The sequence below is a fragment of the Notechis scutatus genome, chromosome 1, assembly GCF_049901735.1.
Source record: "Notechis scutatus isolate UNSWTSFEM ecotype Mainland chromosome 1, rNotScu1.2, whole genome shotgun sequence".
In the NCBI taxonomy this organism is placed as follows: domain Eukaryota; kingdom Metazoa; phylum Chordata; class Lepidosauria; order Squamata; family Elapidae; genus Notechis; species Notechis scutatus.
The window spans coordinates 171,370,903-171,396,168 of NC_142009.1; the positions used below are offsets into that span (position 1 = coordinate 171,370,903).

Consider the following 25,266-nt stretch of genomic DNA (forward strand, 5'->3'; position numbering starts at 1 on the left):
AATGATTTTATATTGTATTATTGTAACATATAAATAGCACAATTACAAAATTCATTCAAATTAAATGTTTAAAAAGTGTAAAAAATATTACATGCAAGTATAAATGACTTATGAAATTGAAGAAGTTGCCTATACTAAGATGACACTTTAGCTTCTTTGTCCGGGAGGGGATATTCTTCCACTTCACCATTAAACATCAGCTCTACAAGAAAACAACGAAGTATCATAGGATATTAAAATATGAAAATATATTTACAATAAAGTCCATAAAAATAATTCCTCCATTTCTTCCTTCCACCCGGACACAGGGAGTCCTTGACTTACAACTGTTCATTTCGTGACAGTTCAAAGTTACACCATTGAAAAACGTGACTTAAAGTCACTTTTTCAAACTTATAACCATTGCAGCATCCCTAGGGTCACATGATCAAAATTCAGATGCTTTGGAACTGACTCATATTTATGATGGTAGCAGTGTCCTAGGGTCACGTGATCACCTTTTGCAATTTTCTGACAAGCAAAGTCAATGGGGAGGGCAGATTCACTTAATAACCATGTTACTAACTTAATAACTGCAATGATTTACTTAATAACTGTGACAAAAAAATCATAAATTCACTTAGCATCAGAAATGTTGGGCTCTATTGTCATAAGTGGAGGACTATCTACATCAGTGGTTCCCAAACTTTTTAAGTCCACCGCCCCCTTGGTGCTACAAACTCATCCTTGGTGCCCCCCACCCAGGGCTGGGATTCAAATTTCTGTGGCAGTGGCCTAATTTGAGGGTGTGGCTTGCTGGTCATGTGACTGGGTGGGCATGGCTTGCTGGTCAAGTGACTGGGTGGGCGTGGCCACGTGACTGGCAAACCAAATACAAGTGGTCCTCACTTAATGGCTGGTTGTTTAGCAAGTGTTCTAATTTATGACTGGCCTCCCCAGAGCTACTTGACCTGTTTTTGGAGTTTTGACAGCTTTAGATCAGGGGTCTAAATCCCATCCCTGCCTGTGTGTGTGAGAGAGATCTGATCCAACCTCTCTCTCTCCCACCAACGCCAGAAAGCCACTGTCAGTCAAAATTCATATCAGTGGTCTCCAAGATTTAAAATTATGAGTTTGGTGGTCCCTGAGGTCCAAAAGTTTGGCAAACCCTGATCTAAAGGGGTGAGCCTGAGAGAGGGAAAGAGAGAGAGAAAAGAGAGAGAAAGAGAGGAAGAAAATAAAGAGAAAAGGGAAAGAAAAACGGACAGACAAGGAAGGGGGGACGGAAGGAAGGGACAGAAAGAAAAAGAAATAAAGGAGGGAGGGAGGGAGGGAGAAGAAAGAAAATGAGATATCTATTCTAGTCCAATCACCTGCTCCAGCAGGGTTAGAAGGGAGTGTGTATGTGTGTTCTTGTAATTTACCAGTACATTTTGGTTTTGCCTTCTTCAGAATTGGCACTGTAATACATTGGGGAAAAGTAATTTTAGGGTGGAGATCTGGTCCAATGGATCCTGTTTAAAGCCTCAACAAAATGTGAGAGTTTCCTGATAGTCTTGACCGTGTTTCGTCCACAAAACCTTTAATAGAAGCCAAAGAGGTTTCAATGTGCTGGCAAAGATGTTTCAATGTGGATGTTTAATTGGAGGCTCCAGCTCCGGCGTGTTACTACAGTCAATGGGTGAACCTGCAGGGCTGGCGCCTCGAATGCCCCCTGCCGACTCTTAGCGTCCCCAAAGGGGCCAGCAGAGGGACGCTAAGAGGCGTCAGGGGCGTTGCGTCGTAACGTGCCACCGCTTCTGCATTGGAGGGGCCGGCTCTAGAGCGGTGCTAGTCAATGGGTGAACCTGTAGGGCTGGCCGGCACCTCAAACACTCCCCTGCCTCCTCTTAGCATCCCCTTAAGGCAGGGTCCCCAACTGCCCCCCGGACGTGGGGGAACAAGCCTTACCGGGCCGCTGGTTGCTGGCGCCGCCATCTTTTTGGTAAAAAAGCAATTTTTAACAAAAGATGGCGGCGCCCCAGGTGAGCTTTTCGGGTGAAAGCCATTTCTACCGAAAAAGCTCACCAAACGAAAATCACTCGTGAGACCACGAAGTGATTTTCGTCAAAGATACTGAAGCAAAAGGTTGGGGGAGGCATCCACCCCCAGGGGTTGCCCAAGAACCACTAATCTACAGCTGGGGAATAGGTTGCAAGCTTGTGGGAAGCAGGAAAGAAACCCTTAGCATCAGGATTCCCTATTTGTAACTCCTTCAGATTATTGACATATAAAATTTTCTTCTGCAAGCTGATAAAGATATCATTCAGCATTCTAAGGTTCCTTAAAATTATTAACGTTTTACTCTCAATATATCTGCCAGTACTATTAACAAGGGAATGACATGTTAAATGTTTTAAGTGTCAGAAGCATCACAATTAAAATATGTTTACAACATAAAATTTAAAATACCAGATTAAAGTATATACTTGCTAAATACATTTATCAGAACAGTCATGCTGAGATATTGAATTCTATTTATTGCTGGACAATCCCTTAATTTCTCTAGTCATTTTGCAATATTGCTGTCTCTTTAAATATATTCCCTTATTCTTCTCTAAACACTGTTATCTGCTGTTCCTTTCCGTGTGACTAATTATTAAAATTACAGCCATACTATCTCCCTTTCCTTACTAACTTCCTTGATCTAAAATTGTTTATGAAAGAATCAGTAATTTGCCATTTAGATAACCTATTAAGGAGATGCCCGTATTCTAATGGAATACAATCAATCTACTTCGGTCTATACCTTCATTATGATCCAATTGTGGCCAGTATGACAAAAAGAACCAGGAGATCCCAACAAGAATAGCTATCACAAGATTAACCACAATCCAAGGCTGAAGAATCTGTTTTTCTTCATCTGAAACCCTGGGTGGGGATGGGTAGTGGGAGAGAGGAGAATCATATGTATTTGTTAGTTATAAACATATATAGTAAAGATATGCTTAAATCTTAAATATTCTTTTAAAAAGAAAAAAGTCCATAATTCTTACCAAAGGCTACCATTTTCTAAAGGTGATATGTACAGGTTGATCCTGTCACTTGTCATTTGTTGGCTCAGAGACAAGATAAGAGCAGCAAAATACACTGGAAGAAAACAATAATGTTTATTACTGAGATACTCCAGATTTTGGGAATAGAGTTAACAACACATTAACCTGTCTGATCCTTATGTTTCTTCCATGAATTTTATTGATCAGAGAACAGGTAGTCCTCAACTTACAACCACAATTGAGCTCATTTATGTTGTTAAGTGAGACATTTGTTGAATGAGTTTTGCCCCATTTTCCTTTCTTGTCATAATTGTTTAAGTGAATCACTGCAGTTGGTAAGTTGTTAAGTGATCTGGCTTCCCATTGACTTTGCTTGTCAAAAGTTGCAACAGATAAATCTTGGGACACAGCAATGGTCATATGTATGAGTGCCAAGCATCTGAATTTTGATCACATGATCAAAAGGTTATAAATGTGAAAAATGGTCATAAGTCACTTTTTTCAGTGCCATTGTAATTTTTAACAGTCATTAAATGAACTGTCTACCTATAGTAATAGCTAATTACATATCATTAATTTACATTAATGCCAGTACTTCAAATTCCTTACTTTTCCAGCACAGAAAATATCCCAGCCAACTTTCTTTAAATATTCAGGCAGAAGAAGCAGTAAATCCACACAAGTTAGCATTGCTGAAGGAACCAAGTTTTTTAAAACTTTAAAAACGATTACATTATTGTCACAATCTCCCAAATTCACTGCCTAGATTTTCCCTTTCAGGAATTCCAAAAAAGCAAAACATTTTGATAGCATTCAGTCTGTTTTTTTCTGTATATGTCAGAAAATAAGCTTGCTGCTATTTAGTCTCTTCAGAGCACAGACACAGAAGAGAAGTGTGAGATACAAATCTGCAGAATTAGTTTATCACTTATCAAATTATTGATAAATTACCTATATAACCAGCTTAGAACCTCCTAGCATTTCTTTTATTTATTGTGGTAGTCTTTAATGGAAACGGTTGCCTTTTTACATTACACAATAAGAACAGTTATATGAAAACCAAAGAACAAGGCCGTAAGATCATGAATGAAAATATAATTAAGACATAAACTTGAGCAATTAGCTAATGCTTATTGGTCAGCTAATGCTGCTTACTCACTGAAAGAGGCAATTGCTGCTGGGTCCAATCTAAGAAAACTGCGTACTGCCGCTGCTGCTTTAGCCAAATCGATTCTGAACAATGAGTATGAAATGGATTTAATTAAAAATAGCCAATAAATGGTTGACTTTGCTCTGCTATATCTAGTAAGAAATTATGCACGGATGTTAAGGAAATAAGATGTCCTCTAAAACCTTGATCTAGTGGGCCAATTATTTCATCAGATTAATTAACCTGCATTGGTATCATTGGTTAAGCTAATGTCTCCAGTTCAGAAATATTGATAATAAAAGTTTATAATAAAAGAATAAAGAATTTCAAAAGTAAGAGGTATAAGTAACTAACAGAACACAATGCAAATCTTTCTGGCTTGAGAGTAGTTTTCATACTTACCATCTTAAAATTCATCAGAAAAACATCTGATGGGCCAACTTAAACTGCACTACTACAATTATAAATATCAAGACTTTAAGCTATTAATCATTTTTTTCCAATTAGTAGAATAACTTCACAATGAATCATAGCACTGTCACCAAGGCAGTGGAATGCACAAATACTTATACCTGTCAAAAGCTGAAATGGTACTAAGTGTAAGTAGAAAATAAAGGAGGCATTGAGCAGGATATGCCAAAGTCTTGTACTGTTGTAGTAAGTTTGAAAGGGTTGAAAACTGATTTCCTGCCAGAACATAAATCACTATGATGTTCCACACAGCATAGCCAGCGAGAAAGCCATGAGTAAAAAATCCAATTACCCTAATAAAAGAAAGCATATTCATAAAAAATTAAACTTGTACAAATCTTACAGTTAAATGTTCAGAATGTCAGATTTACAGGAACTTTTATGTCCACCATCTTAAATTCAGTTTCTACTTAATCAGAAAGTCAGAATTCCCTAAATTCGGAATTTAGTGAATTAAATTCAAATTCTAGCCTCTGAATTTGCCAAGTCAGTAGGTCAGTAGTTATCTATGCAATAGGGACTTTTGAATTCAGGTTCCTAGTTATTAATCTGTATTCAAGTTATTCAAGTAATAGAGGGGAATGCTCAAAATCAAAAGATTTTAGTTAATAATCTTTATTCAAATATTTTTTGTGGGTGGCAAATAACATTTATAAGAATGTTATATTTCTAATTAAAAGTGGAGGCCAATCATAACAATTACTGTCATTCTCCGAAAGAATTACCAGGAAGTTAATTGTTGAGGAAGTCCATTTATTTGATGTGACTGAACTCACTATGCAGAATATTACAGTGATTATGCAAGCATCACACATTAAAACTTTCAGACAAATATCCCAAGATGGACAAATGGGAATAATTAAGATGCAATGGAAGTGTGCTTCTTATGGAGGGATTCTATTAATATATCCTGAAACAGAGCTTCTTATAAATAATCTTAAACTTATCAGATACTTCGGTTCACTAAAGGCTATATTGGCCAAGAGTCATTAGGCACATTCCCCATAGTAGTTTGAAACACTGTATTCTACAGTATATGAATAAAAAAAGCTTTGTGGTGAAGTGCTGAGTTGCAAACTTCACGTATATCTCTATGTTTTAAACCTTAGAACAGAGCTTTTATTACCAAGTCAAAACAATAAACTTAAACTAAAAACTGTCTGCAGCATCTTACCTTGGGCTATAATGATAGAGGGGGACTTTCAGGGAAATCTATTTTCTCCACACAGCTCTAAAGCAAGGTTAATTGATTGCCAAGCAGATGCTCACCTGCATTATCGAGTGAAATCTTAGGGAGTTTGGTAAACAATTGCATCTTAGTGAACCAACATTTCACGTATGCATGAGACCAAGACAGAGAGTGAGATGGTGGAAAGGAAGAGAATCTGATTCTAAAGTCAGGAGTAGGCAGAAATGGACATTTTATTCATTTTAATCACTTGTTCATTTTTAATGTCATTAGTGGAAATAATTTCATACCTAAAACCACGATGGACTGAAAGTGCAACATCCTTAGTAGTCCAGGAAGCCTTTACATCCATAAACACTTGAACATGTTCAGTAGTTTTAATCAAATCCTTGCGGTCTGCAGCCTGAAAACGCCCTTAGGAAAAAAAACACAAATGTAAGCGCTTGTAAGAAAAATATTTTTTCAGCTTCCTATTACTATACTTGTTCATAAAAAATCATGATAATTTTAGTGAGAGTGTAAGTTGAGACTGCATACATAATATTACATATGCATATTTTTCTATTACAAACTCATTGCTGCTCTTACTGTATATCAGGAATGTCATCTGAAAGCAAATCCCACTGATTTCAGTGAAACAAGACTATTTACAAGATGACTATTTAATGGTAGAGTATTTAATTTGCTACAGTCACCAGAAGCCCCCTTTTCAGCCTAATAGCCAAATTTTTAACACTTTGATTCTTCTGATCTCAGCCAAATAGATCTGAATGGAGTGTGAAAATTACTGTATCAACTTCTGAGACAAATGGAAGTTCAAACACCTTTCCCCCATTTGAGAAAATTAGGATTCTTTGGTTAAGGCACAAAGAATATCAAGAAATGTTAGAAAGCTTTTAATTAGCAGCTCTACATGATTATTTTTACTTATTATATTACATTTCTACACCATCTATCTCATTTATGGAAGAATCCTAAATATAAGATATTATTTCTCTATATAAATAAAAATAAGCAGCTCTGAGTGGTTTACAAAAACCACTGGCGTCGCGACGATACAGCATGCGATCTTGGAGGTCTGAGATCACTGCCAATATTTTTGTTCCTGGACGGTCCTATTGGATCTAAACCGTCCCAAAGAGACAGTGAAAGTGAAGAGCGCATCCTGTCGATCCCAGGGATACCGCAAAGTCCCTGGTAGATCCAGGAGAAGCTCTTCTTGCCAGCGGCAAAGAGGCAGCCATTAAAGCTGCTGAAGTTGGGACAGCTCTGAAACGGAAGTGAGCAGAAAGAGAGAGTGTGCCGGTTTGGTGAGAACTTTTTCTTTATTCTAAGATCTGAAAGGACACCCTAAAAGTAAAAGTTTTGACAGAAGTGATTAAGCGGCGATTTTAAACAGGAATGTCAAAATAATGTTTTGGGGTTTTTTTTCTCATTGCTGGATTTTCTATATATGATCTTGTATTTTGAAACTGGACTGGGTTTTTTTGTTTATATCTATTTTTTTTCTTCTCCTTTTTGATTTTGTAATATTTTAGGCCAGAGGCTCCCTTTAGTTATTTCTTTTTTTTAAAATATCTTTTTTTTAAATTAATTCTTATTATATCCTGCTCGGAAAAGGAGGGGGAAAGTGAGAGCAAAGAAACTCCGTAACACTGCCAACTAGAGCAGGGGTCCCCAACCGCCGGTCCGCGGACCGGCAGCGGAACAAGCCTTACCGGGCCGCTGGTTGCTGGCGCCGCCATCTTTTGGTAAAAAGCAATTTTTGTCAAAAAATAGCGCTCTGAGCTTTCCGGGTTGCGCCATTTTTGACGAAAATCGCCCGGTGATGTCACGGAAGTGATTTTTTAAAAAAGGGCGCCCAGCTGACCGGAACCAGGCGCGGCGCCAGCTGCGCCGGAACCGGCGCGCGCAAAAGGTTGGGGATCCCTGAACTAGAGGCTTGAAAATATTCTATTTCCCTGTGACCAGACAAAGCTGAGAAAGAAAGAACTGAGACATTGCTATTTGACAAGATAGAGGGAAGAGCATGGGAGAGTATTATTGCAGGTGCTCTTCTGGGTTTCTATCAACAGCTGGAGTCTGGTGTTGAAACGTAGGGGGGGGGGGAAAGGTGATACGTTTTTGGAGAAGAGAGTTATAATAAGAGCCTTGGATAATCAAACAAAGTGCAGTGTGCCCTTTTTACTTTTCCTAAGTTGTGCTATCCCTCCTCACCAGCTTTATTGTATTTTTTAATCTTTTTTTTTTTTGTAATAACTATTTGGGTTTTTGGCTTTGTTGGAGCTTGTCTTTGTTTTTCTTTGTTTTTCTTTTTTGGAAGTCCAATCTCTACGTTTGCTTTTTATTTTAAAGGGAAAGCCTTAAAAGCCTTTTTTTCCCTTTCCTGGTAGTTTTGTTTTTTCATCTACCTTTCTGGTTTATTTTTATGCACTTTTTTCTATTTGAGACCTTTCAATTGGATTAAGGTGTTGAAGAACCTGAAGAATTTTTCCTTTTCCTTTTTTTTCTTTTTTTTCTTAAGTCTTTTTCTTTATCTAACTATTGATTGGATTAAGGTATACAAGAACCTGAAGAAATTTTGTCCTCCCTTTTTTTCCCCTTTTTTAAAATTATTATTATTGGGCTTCTTTTTTCTACTATTTTTATTTTGAACTATAATTGGTTACTTCACAATTGGATTAAGGTTTAGAAGAACCTGAAGATTTTGAATTGCTTAAAATGAGTAGGAAATTTATAGCTCCTGGTTCTTCAACTTCTTCCTCTCCACCATCTGGAGGACAACGTTCAATACAGACAATGTTAAAGCAAAAAAAAAAGAACAAGAAAAAGTGACTCTGCACATGATTATGCAAGGAATTCAAAATATTCAAGCAAGATCAGAGAATATTGAAGAGAATAGAGAACATCGAACAAAGAACAGGGAACATTGAACAAAGAACAGAGAACATTGAACAAAGAACAAAGAACAGGGACAACCGATGAAAAAGTGGAGAACATCCAACAAATGATGTTGAAGTATGATGAAAGATTCCAAAAAATTGAAGAAGAAGATAAACAAAGAGACAAGAAGATTGGAGATATTGATAATAGATTAATGGTGGTTGAACAAGATAATAGTGGTATGTTGAGATGGGAGATGGATAGATCAGAATTCTATCTTAGATTCCAAAACTTAGAGGAAGAAAAAGGACAAAACCTAGCTGAGATAATGATAGAAATACTGGCTGAAGCTTTGGAAATAACTCAAGAGAAGATGATGGATGGAATAGATGAGGTTTATCGAGTTTTCACAAGATATGCGATGAGAAATAGCTTACCAAGAGAAGTTCACATTAGATTTACAAAGAAAGCCATTAAAACGCAAATATTGCAAGTGGCAAAAGAGAAAACATTGAAATAGAAAGACAAGGAGATTGTGGTCTTGAAACAAATACCCAGAGGAGTGAGAGAGATGAGAAGAGAATACCGATTCCTGACTAAAATGCTACTGAAAAAAGAGGTGAATTATAGATGGCTGATTCCAGAATGTTTAATGTTCACATGGCAAGAACAGAGACATAGAATTGACTCAATTGAGAAAGCGGAATTATTTTATACAAAATTTTTTGGAAGGAAAGAGGAAGAGGCAGAAAAAGAGATCTCACTAATTGAATTCCAAGAGGACTGCCAAATGGCGACTGAAAAAGAAGAAGGCACAGTAGGTGGAAAGGTGGAAGCCAAAGAACAACGTGAACTAAGATCTACGAGAGCTGCTAAACTTAACTATAAAATATAACCATGGAAGAGAAAAAATTGATTACAATTAATATAAATGGACTTAACTCAGCCGTTAAAAGGAAAACCTTTCATAAATTAGAGAAATTAAAATTTGATATAATTTGTCTACAAGAAGTACCTATTAAAAAACAATATGAACAATTGTTGGTACAGCCAAAATTAGGGAAAATATTTACTTCCTTGACCCAATATAAGAAAAGAGGAGTGGTTTTATATATTAAAGAGACCACCCCAGCAAAATTGATCTATACCGATGATGATGGAAGAATACTAATGGTGGAAATAATGGACAATAATATGGAAACACTCCTGATTGCAATTTATGCTCCGAATGACAAACAAGAAGAATTCTACAAAAAATTACATATGAAAATAATTGAACTGGACTATGCTAATATAGTTATGACGGGAGGTTTTAATGGAATTGTAGACAATAAATTGGACTATACAGCACAGAAAACAATAAAGCAAAACAGAAGGACTCTCCCTAAATCTTTTTTTAAATTGGTAGATGAAATAAACTTAAAAGATACATGGAGAGAAAGAAATGCTAAAACTAAACAATACACCTTCTATTCAAATAGACACTTATCATGGTACAGAATAGATATGATATGGGTGTCAACAGAATTAATATCTAACATTCAAGAAATAAATATTGAAACAAGTACTTGGGCAGATCACAATCCAATGACAATTAAATGGAAAGGACAAAAAAAAAAGATCTAGATGGACGTTAAATAATACTATTTTAAAGGAAAAAGACTTCATACAGTGGATGGAGAAAGAATTGGCTTTTTTCTTTAGAGAAAACAAAAAAGAAGATACATCAATTCAGAATGTATGGGATACAATGAAGACATATGTTAGAGGCTTGATAATAGACTATACAAGGAAAAAGAATACTATGAAAAGGCCAGCCTCTAAGGCATTAGAGGATGAGTATAAAGGACTTGAAAAAAAGCTACAGAAAATACCACAGAAAAAGGACATCAAGCTAAAAATGGATATAATTAAACACAAAATGGGTCAAATAGAAAAAGAAGAATTAGCACAGAAAATTAGAGGTGCTAAACAGAACTACTTTGAAGACGCAAACAAACCAAGTAGATGGTTAGCATACAAATTGAGAAAGGAGAAAGAATCAAGGAAAATATTGCAATTAATAGATGACCAAGGCCAAGTTTGCCATGGTAGCAAAGAGAAGAAGGAAATCATTCGAGACTTCCATGGGAAATTATATATGCAAGAGAATATTGATGAGGAAAGAGTTAAGCAGTACTTACAGAATGCTAATTTACCTCAGATACCTAAAGAGACTGAAAAAATGTTAGAAAGCAATATAACGATGATGGAGTTAACTGAAGCACTCAAGAAGCAAAATAATGGAAAGGCACCAGGCCCAGATGGACTTCCAGCAGAATTTTATAAAACATTACAAGAATTGTTGAATCTTCCATTGCTAGAAGTTATGAATGAAGTTATGTTAAAGAAGATACCTAAATCATGGTCAGAAGCCTATATTACACTTATTCCAAAAGAAGAGGCTGACCCATTACAAATTAAGAACTATAGACCCATTTCTCTACTAAATGCAGCTTATAAAATCTTTGCTTCAATATTGGCAGAAAGACTTAAAAAATATTTAAATAATTTTATCCATCCTGATCAAAATGGATTTCTGCCAAAGAGACAAATTAAAGACAATATGAGAGTAATCTTGGATACTTTGAATACTACGAGGCACATCCTGAAAAACAAATGGCTCTGATATTTTTAGATGCACAGAAGGCATTTGATAATGTGAATTGGCGATTCATGTTATTACTGTTGGAACAGATGGGTTTTGCTAGAAAATTTATTCAAGCAATAGAAGCTATATACTATAAGCAAACGGCAAAGGTAATGATAGAGGGAGAACTGACAGACTCTATCAATATAAGAAAAGGAACAAGACTATTACCTTTGTTGTTTGTGTTAACTTTGGAAGTGTTAAACAGAAATATTAGAGATGAAAAGAATATAAAAGGAATGAAAATCAAAAAGGAAGAATTTCAGCTGAAAGCATTTGCGGATAATCTGGTTTTCATCTTAGAAGACCCTTTAGAAACAGCATCAAAATTGATAGAAAAGATAGAGACATATGGGAAGGTGACTGGTTTGAAAATAAATAAAGATAAGACAAAGATTTTGACAAAGAATATGCTATTAAGACAAAAGGAAGAACTGGCAGATCTATTGAAAATTCAGGTCACGAATAAGATCAAGTACTTGGGGATATATTTGACAGCAAGATGTAGTACATTAAAAGAGAATAATTATATTAAACTTAAACAGCAGATAGCGCTAGATTTGGCGAAATGGGAAAACTTACAACTGTCACTAATAGGGAGAATTTCAACAATTAAGATGAATATATTACCCAGAATTTTATATTTGTTTCAAACAATTCCAATTAGGCTTGGAAAAGACTACTTTGAAGATTTAAATAAAATTGTGTTGAAATATATATGGCAAGGTAAGAAAGCGAGAATAAAGTTAAAACTTTTGCAAGATGCTAGAATTAGAGGAGGATTTGGTTTGCCTAATTGGGAGTTGTACTACCAAGCTACAAATTTGATGTGGGTTAAGGAATGGATAACACTAAGAAATACTAGACTGTTGACATTAGAAGGATTAGAAGATTTGTTGTTGGGGTGGCATGCTTTTTTATGGTACAAAGGAACTAAAACACAGGGGTATTTTAGAAGACATTATATATGGGAGTCTCTGTGGTTAAACTGGGAGAAGATTAAAAGACAATGTTATTTGAAAATTCCAGTCTGGTTATCGACTATTGAAGCATTTTCGTATCCTATAATATACAAAAAGGAACAAACAGTTAGATATGGTGAAATATTGAATGAAAAGGGTGAACTTAAATCTATGCAAAAACTAGAGGAACAAGGTATAAAGATGAATTGGTTTTCATATGCGCAAATACATTCAAGGTATGATAAAGATTCTAAAACAGAAGGTTTCTATGATAAACTGACTGACTTAGATAAGATTTTGACAGGTACTGATGAAAAGGTGATTAAAAAATTGTATGGATATTTATTAGAAATTAAACTAGAAGAAGAACAAGTTAAAGAAACTATGATTGCTTGGGGGGAGAATTTTGGATATGGGATTGATTTAGAGAAATGGCAAAAATTGTGGTCTCAAAATTATTAAATGACAATGTCAACAGCATATAAAGAAAATTTGTATAAGATGTTTTACAGGTGGCATTTCCCCCCGACAAGAATAGCAAAAATGTTCAAGAATAAATCCGAAAAATGTTGGAAATGTCATCAGATACCTGGCTCATATTACCATATGTGGTGGACTTGTGTGGATGCTAAAAAAAACTGGACTAAAATCCACATGTGGTTGGAAAAAATGACAAAAAAACATATAGACTTGAAACCAGAGATATTTTTATTGGGAATTTTACCTGAAATATATAGTAAAGATTTGAAATACCTGATTGTAAATGTATTAACAGCAGCTAGGATTGTATTTGCTAAAAACTGGAAAAATTAGAAAATACCATCACAGGAGGAAATCATTAAGAAAATATTGGAATGTGCTGAAATGAGTAGATTGACATTTGAAATTAGAGAACAAGAGGATAAACAATTTTATAAAATTTGGGATCTTTTCTATCAATGGTTAGACAATAAAGTACAGTAATGAATTATGTAGACTTTTAGAAAATAATAAATATATAAAGATGTACTTCTTTCTTATTATATCTACAAAATGATTTTAGGATAGATTTGGGATGATAATATGAACTGTTATAAAATAAACTAAATAAATTATGGTTATCTTGTAAAACATGAATGAATAAAAGTATAGTCAAATGATTGATTAATAATGATACTAAGGTATTTAATTTTTGATTGACAATATGAGATTATATGTAATGTAATTGTAATTGAAGACTACAAAATGGAAGCACAAAACAATTTGTAAACCAACCGGCACACTGTATGTACACCAATGGAAGATAGCTTGATGTTTTTATGCTTTTATGTTTTGTTTGTTTATGTTTGGGTTTTTTTAAAAATAAAATAAAAAAAACAAAAAACAATGTATTCTTCAATTTTTCTTAGAGCTTCATGTCAGACTATACTATTTCTAAGAGCAGCAACATTATAATGCATTAGGTGGAAAAGGATATGCCTCAAGAATTCTGCGAATTTCTTCAAAAGAAAATGAAATGGCACAAAAGCACATTCTTGAAATCAGATTTTTAAACTTTCTTTCCACAATGACTTTTAGGATGAGTTCCTGCATTTTAAAATCAAGTGATGCTGAGGGTTGTCTGATGGCACAGATACCTCATGTAAACTTTGTATGAGTTTAAATACGATATGTTTTTGATCAGCCAATTGACCATATCAAAGCATGAGCGTCAGCCACAATAAAATACAATAAAATGAAATAAAACACAGTGAAGTGACATGAGTTTCAAATCAGTGATTCTTAGTATGATGTGCTTGCACATTTTGAAGTACTATAAATTCAACTTAAAGGATGTAATTCATGTAATCCCCATATGATGTTCTAGAAATTACTAAAAATCACTAAGCATTGCTTAGTTTTATTCTTGTGGTCGGCCATGCTCTCTTTTATATATTTTTTTTAAATTATAGATGCCAGAGTTACTAAGTGGCCTTGAAATTGATAAAATAAATAAACAGGTATAATCTGGATAAAGTAAGTAATTCCTACAAGGTTAGATGGGAGTCGTCATCATTTATTTGTTCAAATATACAAACATTTTGCTGTAAAACAAATTACTTACGATTTTTTTCAACGAACATTTTGCTAATAGGTTGGCTAACCCCAGTTGGAACAGAAAACACAGAACGTTGTTCTGTGCCTTTTACTTGCTCATCCTCAATTATATCTTCATCCTCCACACACAATTCACCAGAACTTTCTGCAGGCCGGGCTTTTCTAGCATTATAGTAGCAAAGAAAAAGGACAGTCATTTTCTTTTTTAATGTTAGTGTCTCAGGGTATATCTGTGCGATATATTTGCTAGGATTGTTGCACAATCTGCATTCAAAGAGAAGGTGAATACATTACATCTTCTGGCACCCGCTTAAATCAAGTGCATCTTTTCCTAAATTTGCAAACTGCTGATTCAGAAAAAGATGCAGTAGTTTTAAGGAACTGTTGAATCCTTCAAATCTTTCCCCCTTCAAATCCACAGAGCTATTATGTTTCTCAAAGAATAATCTGTGCTCTTCTACTGTAATGGAATAGAGTAAGAAGGTGGATCCATAGAACGGAAGAGGGTGCATTCCAGAGAAGTAAAAAGCAACTTAGACGAGATTGGTGTGAGAGGAAGAAGGTTCACTTTTTAGATGCAAGTAATAGAGTGCTTAATCTGGCAAGAAACAATAAAGAAAGCTTGGAAGAATCATGTGACATTCTTGGTTTTGGGCCTGGCAACTACAGTGAACTAGAAGTTGATCCAAAGTATATGCTCCCAGATCAGAAACTTATAGGAATCAGTGTAAACATTGTTTACATTGTTAAGTATGGCATATTGCATTTCACCCTGGCACCGTAAAAGAAAGAATGAAAAATTATGGTTAACAATAGAGACAGGGCTTGGCTACTTGAACAGGCCTGTCTTAGCATCTGCCTGGCCAATTTCATCTTGCAGAGTTGGCATGCTTTGAATGAATCTGTCAGGTTCCCCCAAAAGCAAATGTAGGTAACTGAGATAAAAGATCACCAGCTTACTGTCAAACAACATAAATTGCTTGTTACTTCAGAAGTAATATAGAAGTCAAAATGGAATGTCTCACTTTACTCTTTTCCATTGTTTACGAGTTACTGTTTCTTCCACTGGTGAAGGATCCATGTCATTTCCATTCTGTTCAGTAAATGATGTTTCAGATTCTGAAAATTTCAAATGGAAAACCAGGAAATTTGTACTGAATAAAAATATTATTTGTACCCTTAGTTACAGAAGAGATGGCTAAGAGAGCAAGCACTTCCTTTGCCAATAAGGTTTTATATAAATGGAGCGCCTTTTCTTCTTCAAAAGAATAACCATGTAAAGAAGATATACATGTAGAATCCTTAAATCAAAGGCAGGAAATAAATATACTAAACATGTGTCTGGAATTCTAGAAACCACATAAAAAGTATTTGGTATATTTATTTCCTACTTTTCTATTAAGGAGCAGTACATGCATCTCTTTCTGAAGAAATGTTGTCATGAATAAATCCGGCAGGAACCCCACATGTATCACCTTGAGTTCCAAATGAAATGTGAGGTATAATATAAATAACTCTGTAAGGTAGATTGTGCTAAGAGGTAACGATAAACAAAGTCATGTTTACAAAACAGTATGTTTTATGAGTGAATTTGGATTGGAGAGGTATCTTCCTAGTCATAACTCAACTGGGAAAACACAATGGCAGTCTTGCTGTATTAAAAATTATTTCCAAAATACTACAGCTGTAGTGAATTTCATAATAAAAATCATAAAACAATTTTGCTATAAACCAGGATCTTTATTTTCATTGTCATAAGATCAGGCACTTCAAGAGTGCCCAGCAACTAAAAATGTATTATTGCTGATTTTATTATTTTTTACTATGAGATACAGTATTGTAAGAAACTATGAGAAACCATAAAGTATTGTGAGTACTTCCAGAACCAGGTCATGCAAAAATTGGCAAGGAAGCCATATAGTTGTACCTGTTTTGTTGGTTACCTTTCCTTTTATTTTTAACATTCAATGAAAACCAATAACACTGGTTATGTAAGCATGGGCATCTCATCAGCAATGAGCTGCAATCACCATCATGTGCTTCTCTTCTAGTAGTCAGAACATTCAGCTTTATAATTCTTTAAGCCAAGAGAGCCTGAGATGCTGACTTGTACCAAATTATATTACGCCTGAGCAGAGAAGTGACTGTTACATTAAATTTGTTCTTCTAATCACTGCACTCTAATGGACATGACCAATGTCCATTACAGGCTGGTTTGTATCTCATATGAGTCTGAAAGATGATCAGCAGAACAGCAGCATCTCAATTTCTCAACTGCTGCAAGGAGCCCTCCCTAGTTTAAGCAGATTATTTTGACTGGTTTCAGGGGAAGCTGCAGGTTTAAGTCTGCTTGGTAAACAAAACAATCTTTGGTTGGGGAAGAGAGCCCCAAATTTATTATCCTTGACTTCTCATCAACTTTCACTACCATCAACCATGACTTCCTTCAAAATTACTTTAAAGGTATTATTTATTCAAATAATTTTCTATGATTTCATTCCTGTCTAACATGCGCTTAAAACAATGTTGCTTTGGACATAGTTGCACCATGAAAACTAGAATTCATGATGTTCCTTGGGTTTCATATTATCTCCAGTGCTTTCAGTGTCTACACAATGAAAGATCATTAAGCATTTTAGATCAGTATATCCAATTTATTTCATTGCAACATCTTCAGCTAAGGGTGGAACACACCTGAATGATTGCCTACAGTCAATAATAGGCTGTAAGGCAGGGGTATCAAATTCACAGCCCACTGGCCGGATGTGTCACGTGTTGGCTCCGCCCAGTTTAGTGAAGGGGAAAAAAGTCCCAATATGTCACATGATGTGACGACACCATGACAACGCAAGTTTGACACCTCTGCTGTAAAGGATAACAAACTGAAACAAGATAACCAGAATTCCTCAGTATAAATGAGTCACAGTTTATGCTTTTAGATGTGCTTCACATTTCTAGAAGATGATCTTTTGTCAGAGTGCTTCTGAATCTGGAGTGTATTTTATCAACTTTGGCTGATCCTTCAATTTTAATTTTACTTAGGGAAAATTTACGTAAGAAGGTATTGCAGACATTGATATTGTTCAGTCTTTACTATGGACAAGCTCTGGACACTTCAGTTAATATAGAAGTCAAGGACATAAAATTTAGATCATATTGTATCTATGTGGAAAGTTTTATATTGGCTGCTATTTCATTTCCAGATGTGTTACAAAGTGTTGGTTATTATCTTTCAAGCCTTCTATGATTTTTAGTTTTCTAAATCTAAAAGCATCTCTTTGAAAAGACCACATTTTAATATTCTTAGACTGAAATTTCATTTTTATGATAAACCATTTAAAAACATTTTTAACTAGCAGCATATGCAGCCTAATTAATAACAAATATGCATTGGCTTGTATTCTCTGCTGAAATTATTGTTCAAAATTCTTTACTTACCTAGAGGCACCTTCTTTTTCCTACGCTTCTTCTGAGGTGGAACATCCTGTACTTCAGAAGTCAGAGGCTCATTGCTTTCAGACACAGCAACTTGACCCATGCCATCTAAAATGGATTATATGCCATCAAGTCAGTGTTGACTGGTAGTAACCATAAAGACAGACAGAAGTTATCTAAGAAGCACTGCTGAAAGGTACTTTCAGTGCATCACAAGATGCTTCCAAGCCTTTGAAGGCCTGCACGAAAAATCTTTGATCCTAGTTAGCTCTTGCTTTTATTGGAACATTTTATATTTCACAAAGTATTTAGCAGCAAGTACAAACTGTATTTAAAGTTAGGCTGTTGTCAATTGCCGGTTAGTTCTACGGTTATGATGGTAATTGGGACTGCAACTGCTATTGCTAAGTGACATGGTTGTAAAGTATGACATAACACAACTGCTTTGCTAAGTCATTAAGCAAGGAACATGCAGGTTGTTACGAGACCACAACTTGGGACCTCATGCCAATCTATCCATTGATTTTATTTGTTGGAAGCTTGCAGGGAATGTCAGAAATCACAAGCATGTGATCCAGTAATCATTAGAATTTACTTTTGTACTACCTTTAGCTGATTGTATGCTAACTGCCTACAGATGGATCCTGACAGGCACCAAAATTGACTTAGCTTTCCATCCTTCCAAGGTTAGTAAAATAAGGACCCAGATTGTTGGGGGCAATATGCAAACAATGCTTGTACATTGTAAAGTGCCCAGAGAGTGCTATAAAGAGGGCAGTATATTTCTAAGTGCTATTGCTGTAATATAAACTGTCTCAGTAAACATAAAATTACTACTATTTATGAAACAATATTTGAAGATGTGAAGCATCTTTCATAGAGTACCTGGAGCTCAAGTAATAGCTATAATCCAGAATTACGAAGTCAACAGGTATAATGTCATTCACAAATTACACCTTTACATTCTCTATGATCTCTTCATCTAAACTTGCCTGCATGGTTGGTAACTTTTATTGGAACTTTTCTTACCTAATGAATTTTTCTTGATTTTTTTCTTCTTGGGCCGACTAAGAGGAATTTCATCTGTAAAAGCAAAAGCAAAGAATTAGTTGGTCCCATAATAGTAAGCATACGTTTTTATTATATGTATAAATGCTTTAAGTACATTATTCAAACTATTTCATGTGCATTATCTAGTTGAGTATTTACAACAGTCCAATCACCTTAATGCTCACTCCCAGTCTGGAGATATGATTTGGGAATTCCATGCTGCCTCTTTTCATTTCAGCCACCCAAATATTTTATAATCTTGGCTAACTCACTATCTTAAACTCTAAGTTATTTATGAATAAGTTAAAAGCATTAAGTCCCAATGCAGTCCCTTGTGGAATGTCACTAGTTACATTACTCTTATTCTGTTACCTTATCTTTATTCCTAGGCAGCTTCCAGATTTAGGGTTGAACTGTAGAGTCCTTGGAGCTATCTGTGCTTGCAGATGCTTCATTAGCTGACTAGGTAACACCATTATAGGTAGTCCTCACAATTGGGACCAGGACATCCATTTCTAAGCAAAGCAGTTGTTAAGTGAGTGACATCCAATTTTATTACTGTTTTGTTCTGGTCATTAATTGAATCATATGGTCATTAAGCAAATCTTTGACTTTGGCTGGGTCATAAATGATGATCCCATGACCCCAGGATGGTGCAACTATCATACCTGTTAATTGCCTAGTTTTTGAAGTATGTGATGGCTGGTTATCACTTTTTTCAGCACTGTTGTAACTTTGAATGGTTATTACATGAATGGTTGTAAATCTAGGACTTACCTGTGAGGGTAAGGTTTGTTCCCTGTTTATATATAGTAGCTTTCCCTGCCAGGGTTGGTAAGGTATGGTTTTCTCTTGGTAGTTCCTTGAATAGGTATTGCTTTCTGGTTGATTGTCTGATATTTATCATTACTTATCTGGGTGTAGGCTGCTGTAGACAATGTGTTCTGGTCTTTTTGTTTCCTTCTTAACTTTTTTACTGTCCTCTTTGAATGGTGTATAAATATAGTTCACCTGTATATGCCTACTGATTGCTGCTTTGTCTCAATGCCAAGCTTCCAGGAATTCCTTAGTGTTTCCGAATTCAGCTTTGCCTAGGATGCTAATAGTTTCCTAGTTGAAACTATGGTTGAATGAGTCTCTCAATTTTTCTGAGAGTAAATTGTTTTCATTGTGTCTTCTGACACAATTGGTATTCATGGATGCACTGTGCTAGTCTTCTGCTTACTGATCCTACATCGTAACGTACAGTTCTCACACTTTCTACTTGGGCTACTGGGACTATGGTTTTCTTAAGATGTTTTAGAGGCTTTTATTTGTTTGTGTGCTAGAGTGATGCCATGTGGTTGTCACAGTCTGTTGCTTGTTTCTGAGATGGTTTTAGTGTATGACAGTGTTATCATTTTCATAGCTTGTGTTGATTGCTATAGTGGGTTGAGTGGTCAAGACACTCTTTGATAAAACACTAGAGTATTCCTGGAAGCTTGACATTCAGACAACATATCCAATATATATATATATATATAAAGATTAACCATATTTACATACCATTCAAAAGAGACAATAAGAAAGCTAAGAAGGTGTGCGGGAGGCTCTTCTTCATAGAAGCTAATGAAACAGTGGAACTTGGAATGTCTGGGCAGGTTGGACCCTCCCTAGCAATTCATGCAGTATATTTATAGTTATTACATATAATTGCTTGAGTCTGGCAAGATTCTGTTTGTAGGAAAGTAACAATAAGGGAAAACAAAATTCTTGACTTATGACCACAATTGAGCCCCAAATTTTTGTTGCTAAATGAGACAGTTGTTAAGTGAGTTTTGCCCCATTTTATGATCTTTCTTTTCACAGTTGTTAAGTGAATAATGCAGTTGTTAAATTAGTAACAAGGTTAAGTGAATCTGACTTCCCCATTGACTGTCAGAAGGTCACAAAAGGAGATCACATGACCCCAGGATACTGCAACTGCCATAAATATGAGTCAGTTGCCAAGTATCTAATGGGGGGGGGGGGGGGGGGGGGGGGGGGGGGGGGGGGGGGGGGGGGGGGGGGGGGGGGGGGGGGGGGGGGGGGGGGGGGGGGGGGGGGGGGGGGAAAAGATAAAAAGGGAAAAGGAAACAGAGAAGGGAAGCCAGAGGGTAGAAAAAAGGAAGAAAGAGGGGGTGGGGGAAGAAAGAAAGGGAAGAGGGGGAAAAAGAAAAAAAGTTTTGAAAAAAAAAAAAAAAAAAAATTTTTAGGATAAGGAAAAGTGGGGTGTGTTTAGTAAATTAAATTCTAATCACGTGTTAAACAGTGGGGATGCTGCAGTGGTCTTAAGTGTGAAAAACTGTCATAATTCACTTTCTTCAGCTTTGTTGTAACTTCGAACAGTTACTAAACTGTTGTAAGTTGAAGACTACCTGTACTGATAAATAACTCCTTGTGTTGTTCTTGGTAGTTTGGTTCTGACAGAAAGTAAACAAAAAGACCAGAACACATCCTCTTCAGCAGCCAACGTCCTGATAAACAGGGATTAACAACAGATAAACAATCAAGCAGAAAATAATACCTTAATCAAAGCACTATTAAGGAGAAAACCATTCTCCCACCAACATTGGCAGGGCAAGTTACTGTATATAATCAAGGGGCACACCCCACACTCACTAGCACTGATGATATTTTACATAGTTAATGAAATATCTGCAAATAAAGTACTAAAGACTCTACAAACAAATACTCTACAAGTATAAGTAATTATAAATTCTGTATATACATCTAAAAGTCTATTTTAAAAGTACAATCAAGTTGCAATAATAAAGACAACCATTTTTGTTTGAAAACTATACTACTTTTAGTCACTGAAAACCAACTATATTGGATGACTTAATTTCATTAAATTCTTATAGTTGCCCATCTCATGTCACTCTGGAACACTCACAAATTATAACAGCAAACTAATCAATGAATACATTAAAAAAATGGGGAAAATAAATAGTACTCACCTTGTTCTCCACTTTGGATTAATATTTTCCAAATCAAGGTTACGTGAAATTAGAAATATAAAATAAAATAATTGATATTAATATTGAAATATACAATCCAATACATAATACTAAATTTGGAAAACATAATAAAATCCACTCACATAATAATAACAGGTACAAAAAAAGTTAACTAAAAGCTTCCTTGAAATTTCTTAATCTGCCCATTGTATTTTTGCAGAAAATTGTAATTTTACCTTGGTACTGGAGGAAGAATCCGGGGTGGACGCTGCAATATAAAAAAATATGCAAAATATATATATATATATATTCAAATATTATATAATTATATATATATAATTTTCAAATATTGGCAGATGTATATAACACTGTAAAACCTTGTTTAAAGTGAGTCACTAAACATTTATTTAAACTGATGTATAGATTTCATTATATTGCTGGAAGAATACCAAAATGATTACTTTTAACTTTCTGCAACTAATCTAGCGAAGTATATAAGATAATGCATAGTAACCAAAACCAGCAAAGTAATTAAAAAAAAACTACAAACATCAATTTTAGAGCAGTAGCACTATTCATAACTAAGGTAGTCTTTTAGAAAAGCCTACCTAATCACAATAATTTTCTTTGCTCCACTGAAATAAGCAATACAATTGAATCAATGTGTAACTATCATAGATATCTTACAAGATTTTAAAAAGAAGTAAAAAATTCATTCCTTTTCCTATTGTTAAATGAACTGTGTTCTCTACTCATGAAAACAATGAGACAATTCTGAAATCTGATCTTTCATGGTGTAAACGAAATCAAAAGATGAATGAACCAAAAATGAAGCTAGAGACTCAGGCATAGTTTTTATGTTAATTTCTTTTAAAAACAAAAACAAATGTATGACCATTCAAAACAGGACTCACCACTTGCTTCTTCACCATATCCCTTAGTGAGGTTACATATGAACTAAGGCAACCAGTACATATACCTATGACTCCTGTTAATTCTGTACTGTGCTAAAAATAAACTGCAGTACCCAGGATTAACTAGAAATGAACTTTTGCCCCACCTAGTTTAAAGCTGGAGGGTGCACTCATTAAAAAACATTATTTTATTATAGATTGCCCTACAGAAGTTGTTTAAAATTAATGGCACCTGCTACACAAACCTATCATTCTCTGAAAAGTAAAGGATCTGTTATTCTACTCTTAGTGAAAGATAGGGAATAAGTATGTAAAAATTGAGTTTTAACATATCTCTTCAGATGTCTTTTGGTAAAAAAAAGTATTAATTCTGAAATGAAGTTTCATGGGGGTTAGTTTGTACTAACATGGAATTCTGTACACTACACTGAACTTGCTATCAGATTTATACATGCTCTGTTGAATTATCTGATAGCCAAAGGTAATTAGCAATTCCACTTAAGTAGTAATTCCTAAAAGACAGCGAGAGAAATTAAAGCCTAAAGCGGATGAGTACTAAAACTCCTATGGGGCAACCTTCTTCAAGGTAAAGAAAGGAGAAAGCACAAGAATAAAATCTGCCCGCCAACCTTTTGGACCTCAGGGACCACCACATTCATAATTTAAACCCCACAGACCAGAGACCCTGGGAAAATCCCTCAAAAAGTCTGCAGAAAAATTCCCCATCCCATTTTTCTACCAATTGATCATTCTTTATTTGGGATTGCAGGATACTGTCTCCAGCTCTGTTCTCAGGGAGCAGGGAGAGAGACTTTTGGCTTCATGCAAAGGGAGCAGCAGAAGCAGCAAAAGTCTGTCTTTCTCTCCTCCAAATTCCGCCAGAAATGAGTCTTTGCCAGCGCAGCCTCTTGGAGCAGGATGCCTTGCAGGGTCCCAAAGACTCATTTCTTGCAGAGTTTGGGGGAGAGAAAGAAAGACTTTTGCTGCTTTCCTTGCATGCAGTCAAAAGCAGAAGAAACAAGTGGAAAGAAGCAGCCCGGTGGCCAGGCCCGATGCGTGGGGGTGAGTTCCCCCCCTCCGCCCTTTCCACCCTCCCCTCACTACCTCATCTTGTTCGCAATGCAAGCTACGCAAGCCTTGTGTTCCCGCGCAGCCTGGATTAATTGCTTTGGTGGTGACATTTCTGAGGACCACCAAAATTTTCTTGGTTGGTGACCACTGCTTTAGAACAGCAATTTTAAGGATGCCTTCTGAAGCAAGCTGCCTTCCTACTTTAGTAAGATTTAGAAGAATCCTAAAAACTCAGGATTCCAAATTTCTTGATGAGATCACACCCCAGTTCTAAATACTTGTGGAGAGTGATGGAAGTTTTCTCCTTCCAAAGGTGATATGACACTAAATGGCCCCGATGTGAGGTGCACCCTGAATTCAGGGTGTATCTTCGGATTACATAGGCACAGAATTGGATTTCTGGAGGCCCAAAGGAGAAACTCAAGATAGGGTAACTAAAGAAACTGAAGGAGAACAAAGGATGCTTTAAGGTGTGCACAATTTTTCCCTCCCGGCTCCCTTGTAACAAATTCGAATTATTTTAAAAACACCGTAAAATGGGCTATTGGGGGATTACAAGTATGAACCTTTAACAGCCATGTGCGGATTATCCAGGGTGGATTTCTTCATCGAACAACGAACGTTTCAAAACGAATCCTACGTTGGAAAAAATAATTCCCAGTCGAGAACAACAACGGGCGGCCAGCTTGGCAATACCAAAAACTTTACGATGGAAACGCTGCCGTGCATTTATTTCGAAGAGGACCTAAACAGGGACTATTGTGAGCATCAGCAACAACTTAAAAGGCGGCGGCGGGGGGGGTTGCCATGAAACTGCCAGTTTAAGAAAACCACAAATCTGAGCGATGCTAAAATCACTTTCTGCCAAGCCCGATTTTAACAGGAATGCATCTTCAGGAACTACACCGCGAACAGCACGATCGCCATAGCGCTCGGGACTCCGACGGCAAACAAGTCTCCCTTCCCTCCCTCACCGGGCGGACCCCTTCCATCCTCTCCCGTAGCCTAGGCGTCCGGGGCAACCTCCTCACAGCAACCGAAAGCGCGCCCTTCTCCCACAGGCTCCTGCTGCAGACGCCCAGGGAAGAGGAGGGGAGCCGGTGGCGCCATTTCCGGGTGGAGAGGCCGCGTTTGTCTCCTCGTTCCCGCTGCTGACCTCTTCGTGTTCCCGGCTTTCTGATACTCTTCAGAGCATTGCGGTGGTTGATGAGCTGTATAGTAGGCTGGCGAGGAAAATTAATTGTTTTCTTTTCACTAGGATTTATATACTGTATCGAACTGATGATCCCAGTCCTTACCTTGCATCTTGTGAGATTACCTGATTTTGTGCAAACTGTCCCCTCTGACAAAATGAAGCTGTTGTAGGCCACACAGTGAACCTGAC

At 36.1% G+C, this 25,266-nt stretch overlaps 1 protein-coding gene across 5 annotated transcripts; it reads right to left on the reverse strand.

The window, feature by feature from the left end:
* Positions 1-24,958, reverse strand: TMEM237 (transmembrane protein 237). Of its 5 annotated transcripts, none has more exons than XM_026681290.2 (13): positions 24,857-24,958; positions 22,134-22,165; positions 21,898-21,908; positions 18,899-18,952; positions 17,873-17,977; positions 15,460-15,553; positions 14,442-14,596; positions 6,115-6,238; positions 4,737-4,928; positions 4,174-4,247; positions 3,015-3,108; positions 2,768-2,889; positions 1-202 (listed from the first exon to the last, which is right to left on the reverse strand). In XM_026681290.2, the coding sequence occupies exons 1-13, from the start codon at positions 24,872-24,874 to the stop codon at positions 135-137; spliced, it is 1,143 nt and encodes a 380-aa protein (XP_026537075.1). In that variant the 5' UTR covers positions 24,875-24,958; the 3' UTR covers positions 1-134. The 5 variants fall into 5 exon arrangements, with proteins under 5 accessions (XP_026537075.1, XP_087805636.1, XP_087805637.1 ...); XM_087949510.1 differs by lacking the exon at positions 24,857-24,958 and adding an exon at positions 22,812-22,913; XM_087949511.1 differs by lacking the exon at positions 21,898-21,908.
* Positions 24,959-25,266: the final 308 nt, after the last annotated feature.

Bases quoted from the DNA above. Each gene is read 5' to 3' on its own strand.
- TMEM237 (XM_087949509.1), bottom strand. From the start codon at position 21,394: ATGTGTTCTGGTCTTTTTGTTTACTTTCTGTCAGAACCAAACTACCAA. The intron at 6,239-14,441 runs GTAAGTAATTTG...TTTTTTCCTAAG, and splicing joins AATGTTCGTTGAAAAAAATC to GGCGTTTTCAGGCTGCAGAC. The intron at 4,248-4,736 runs GTATAAGTATTT...CTCATTGTTCAG, and splicing joins ACCATTTCAGCTTTTGACAG to AATCGATTTGGCTAAAGCAG.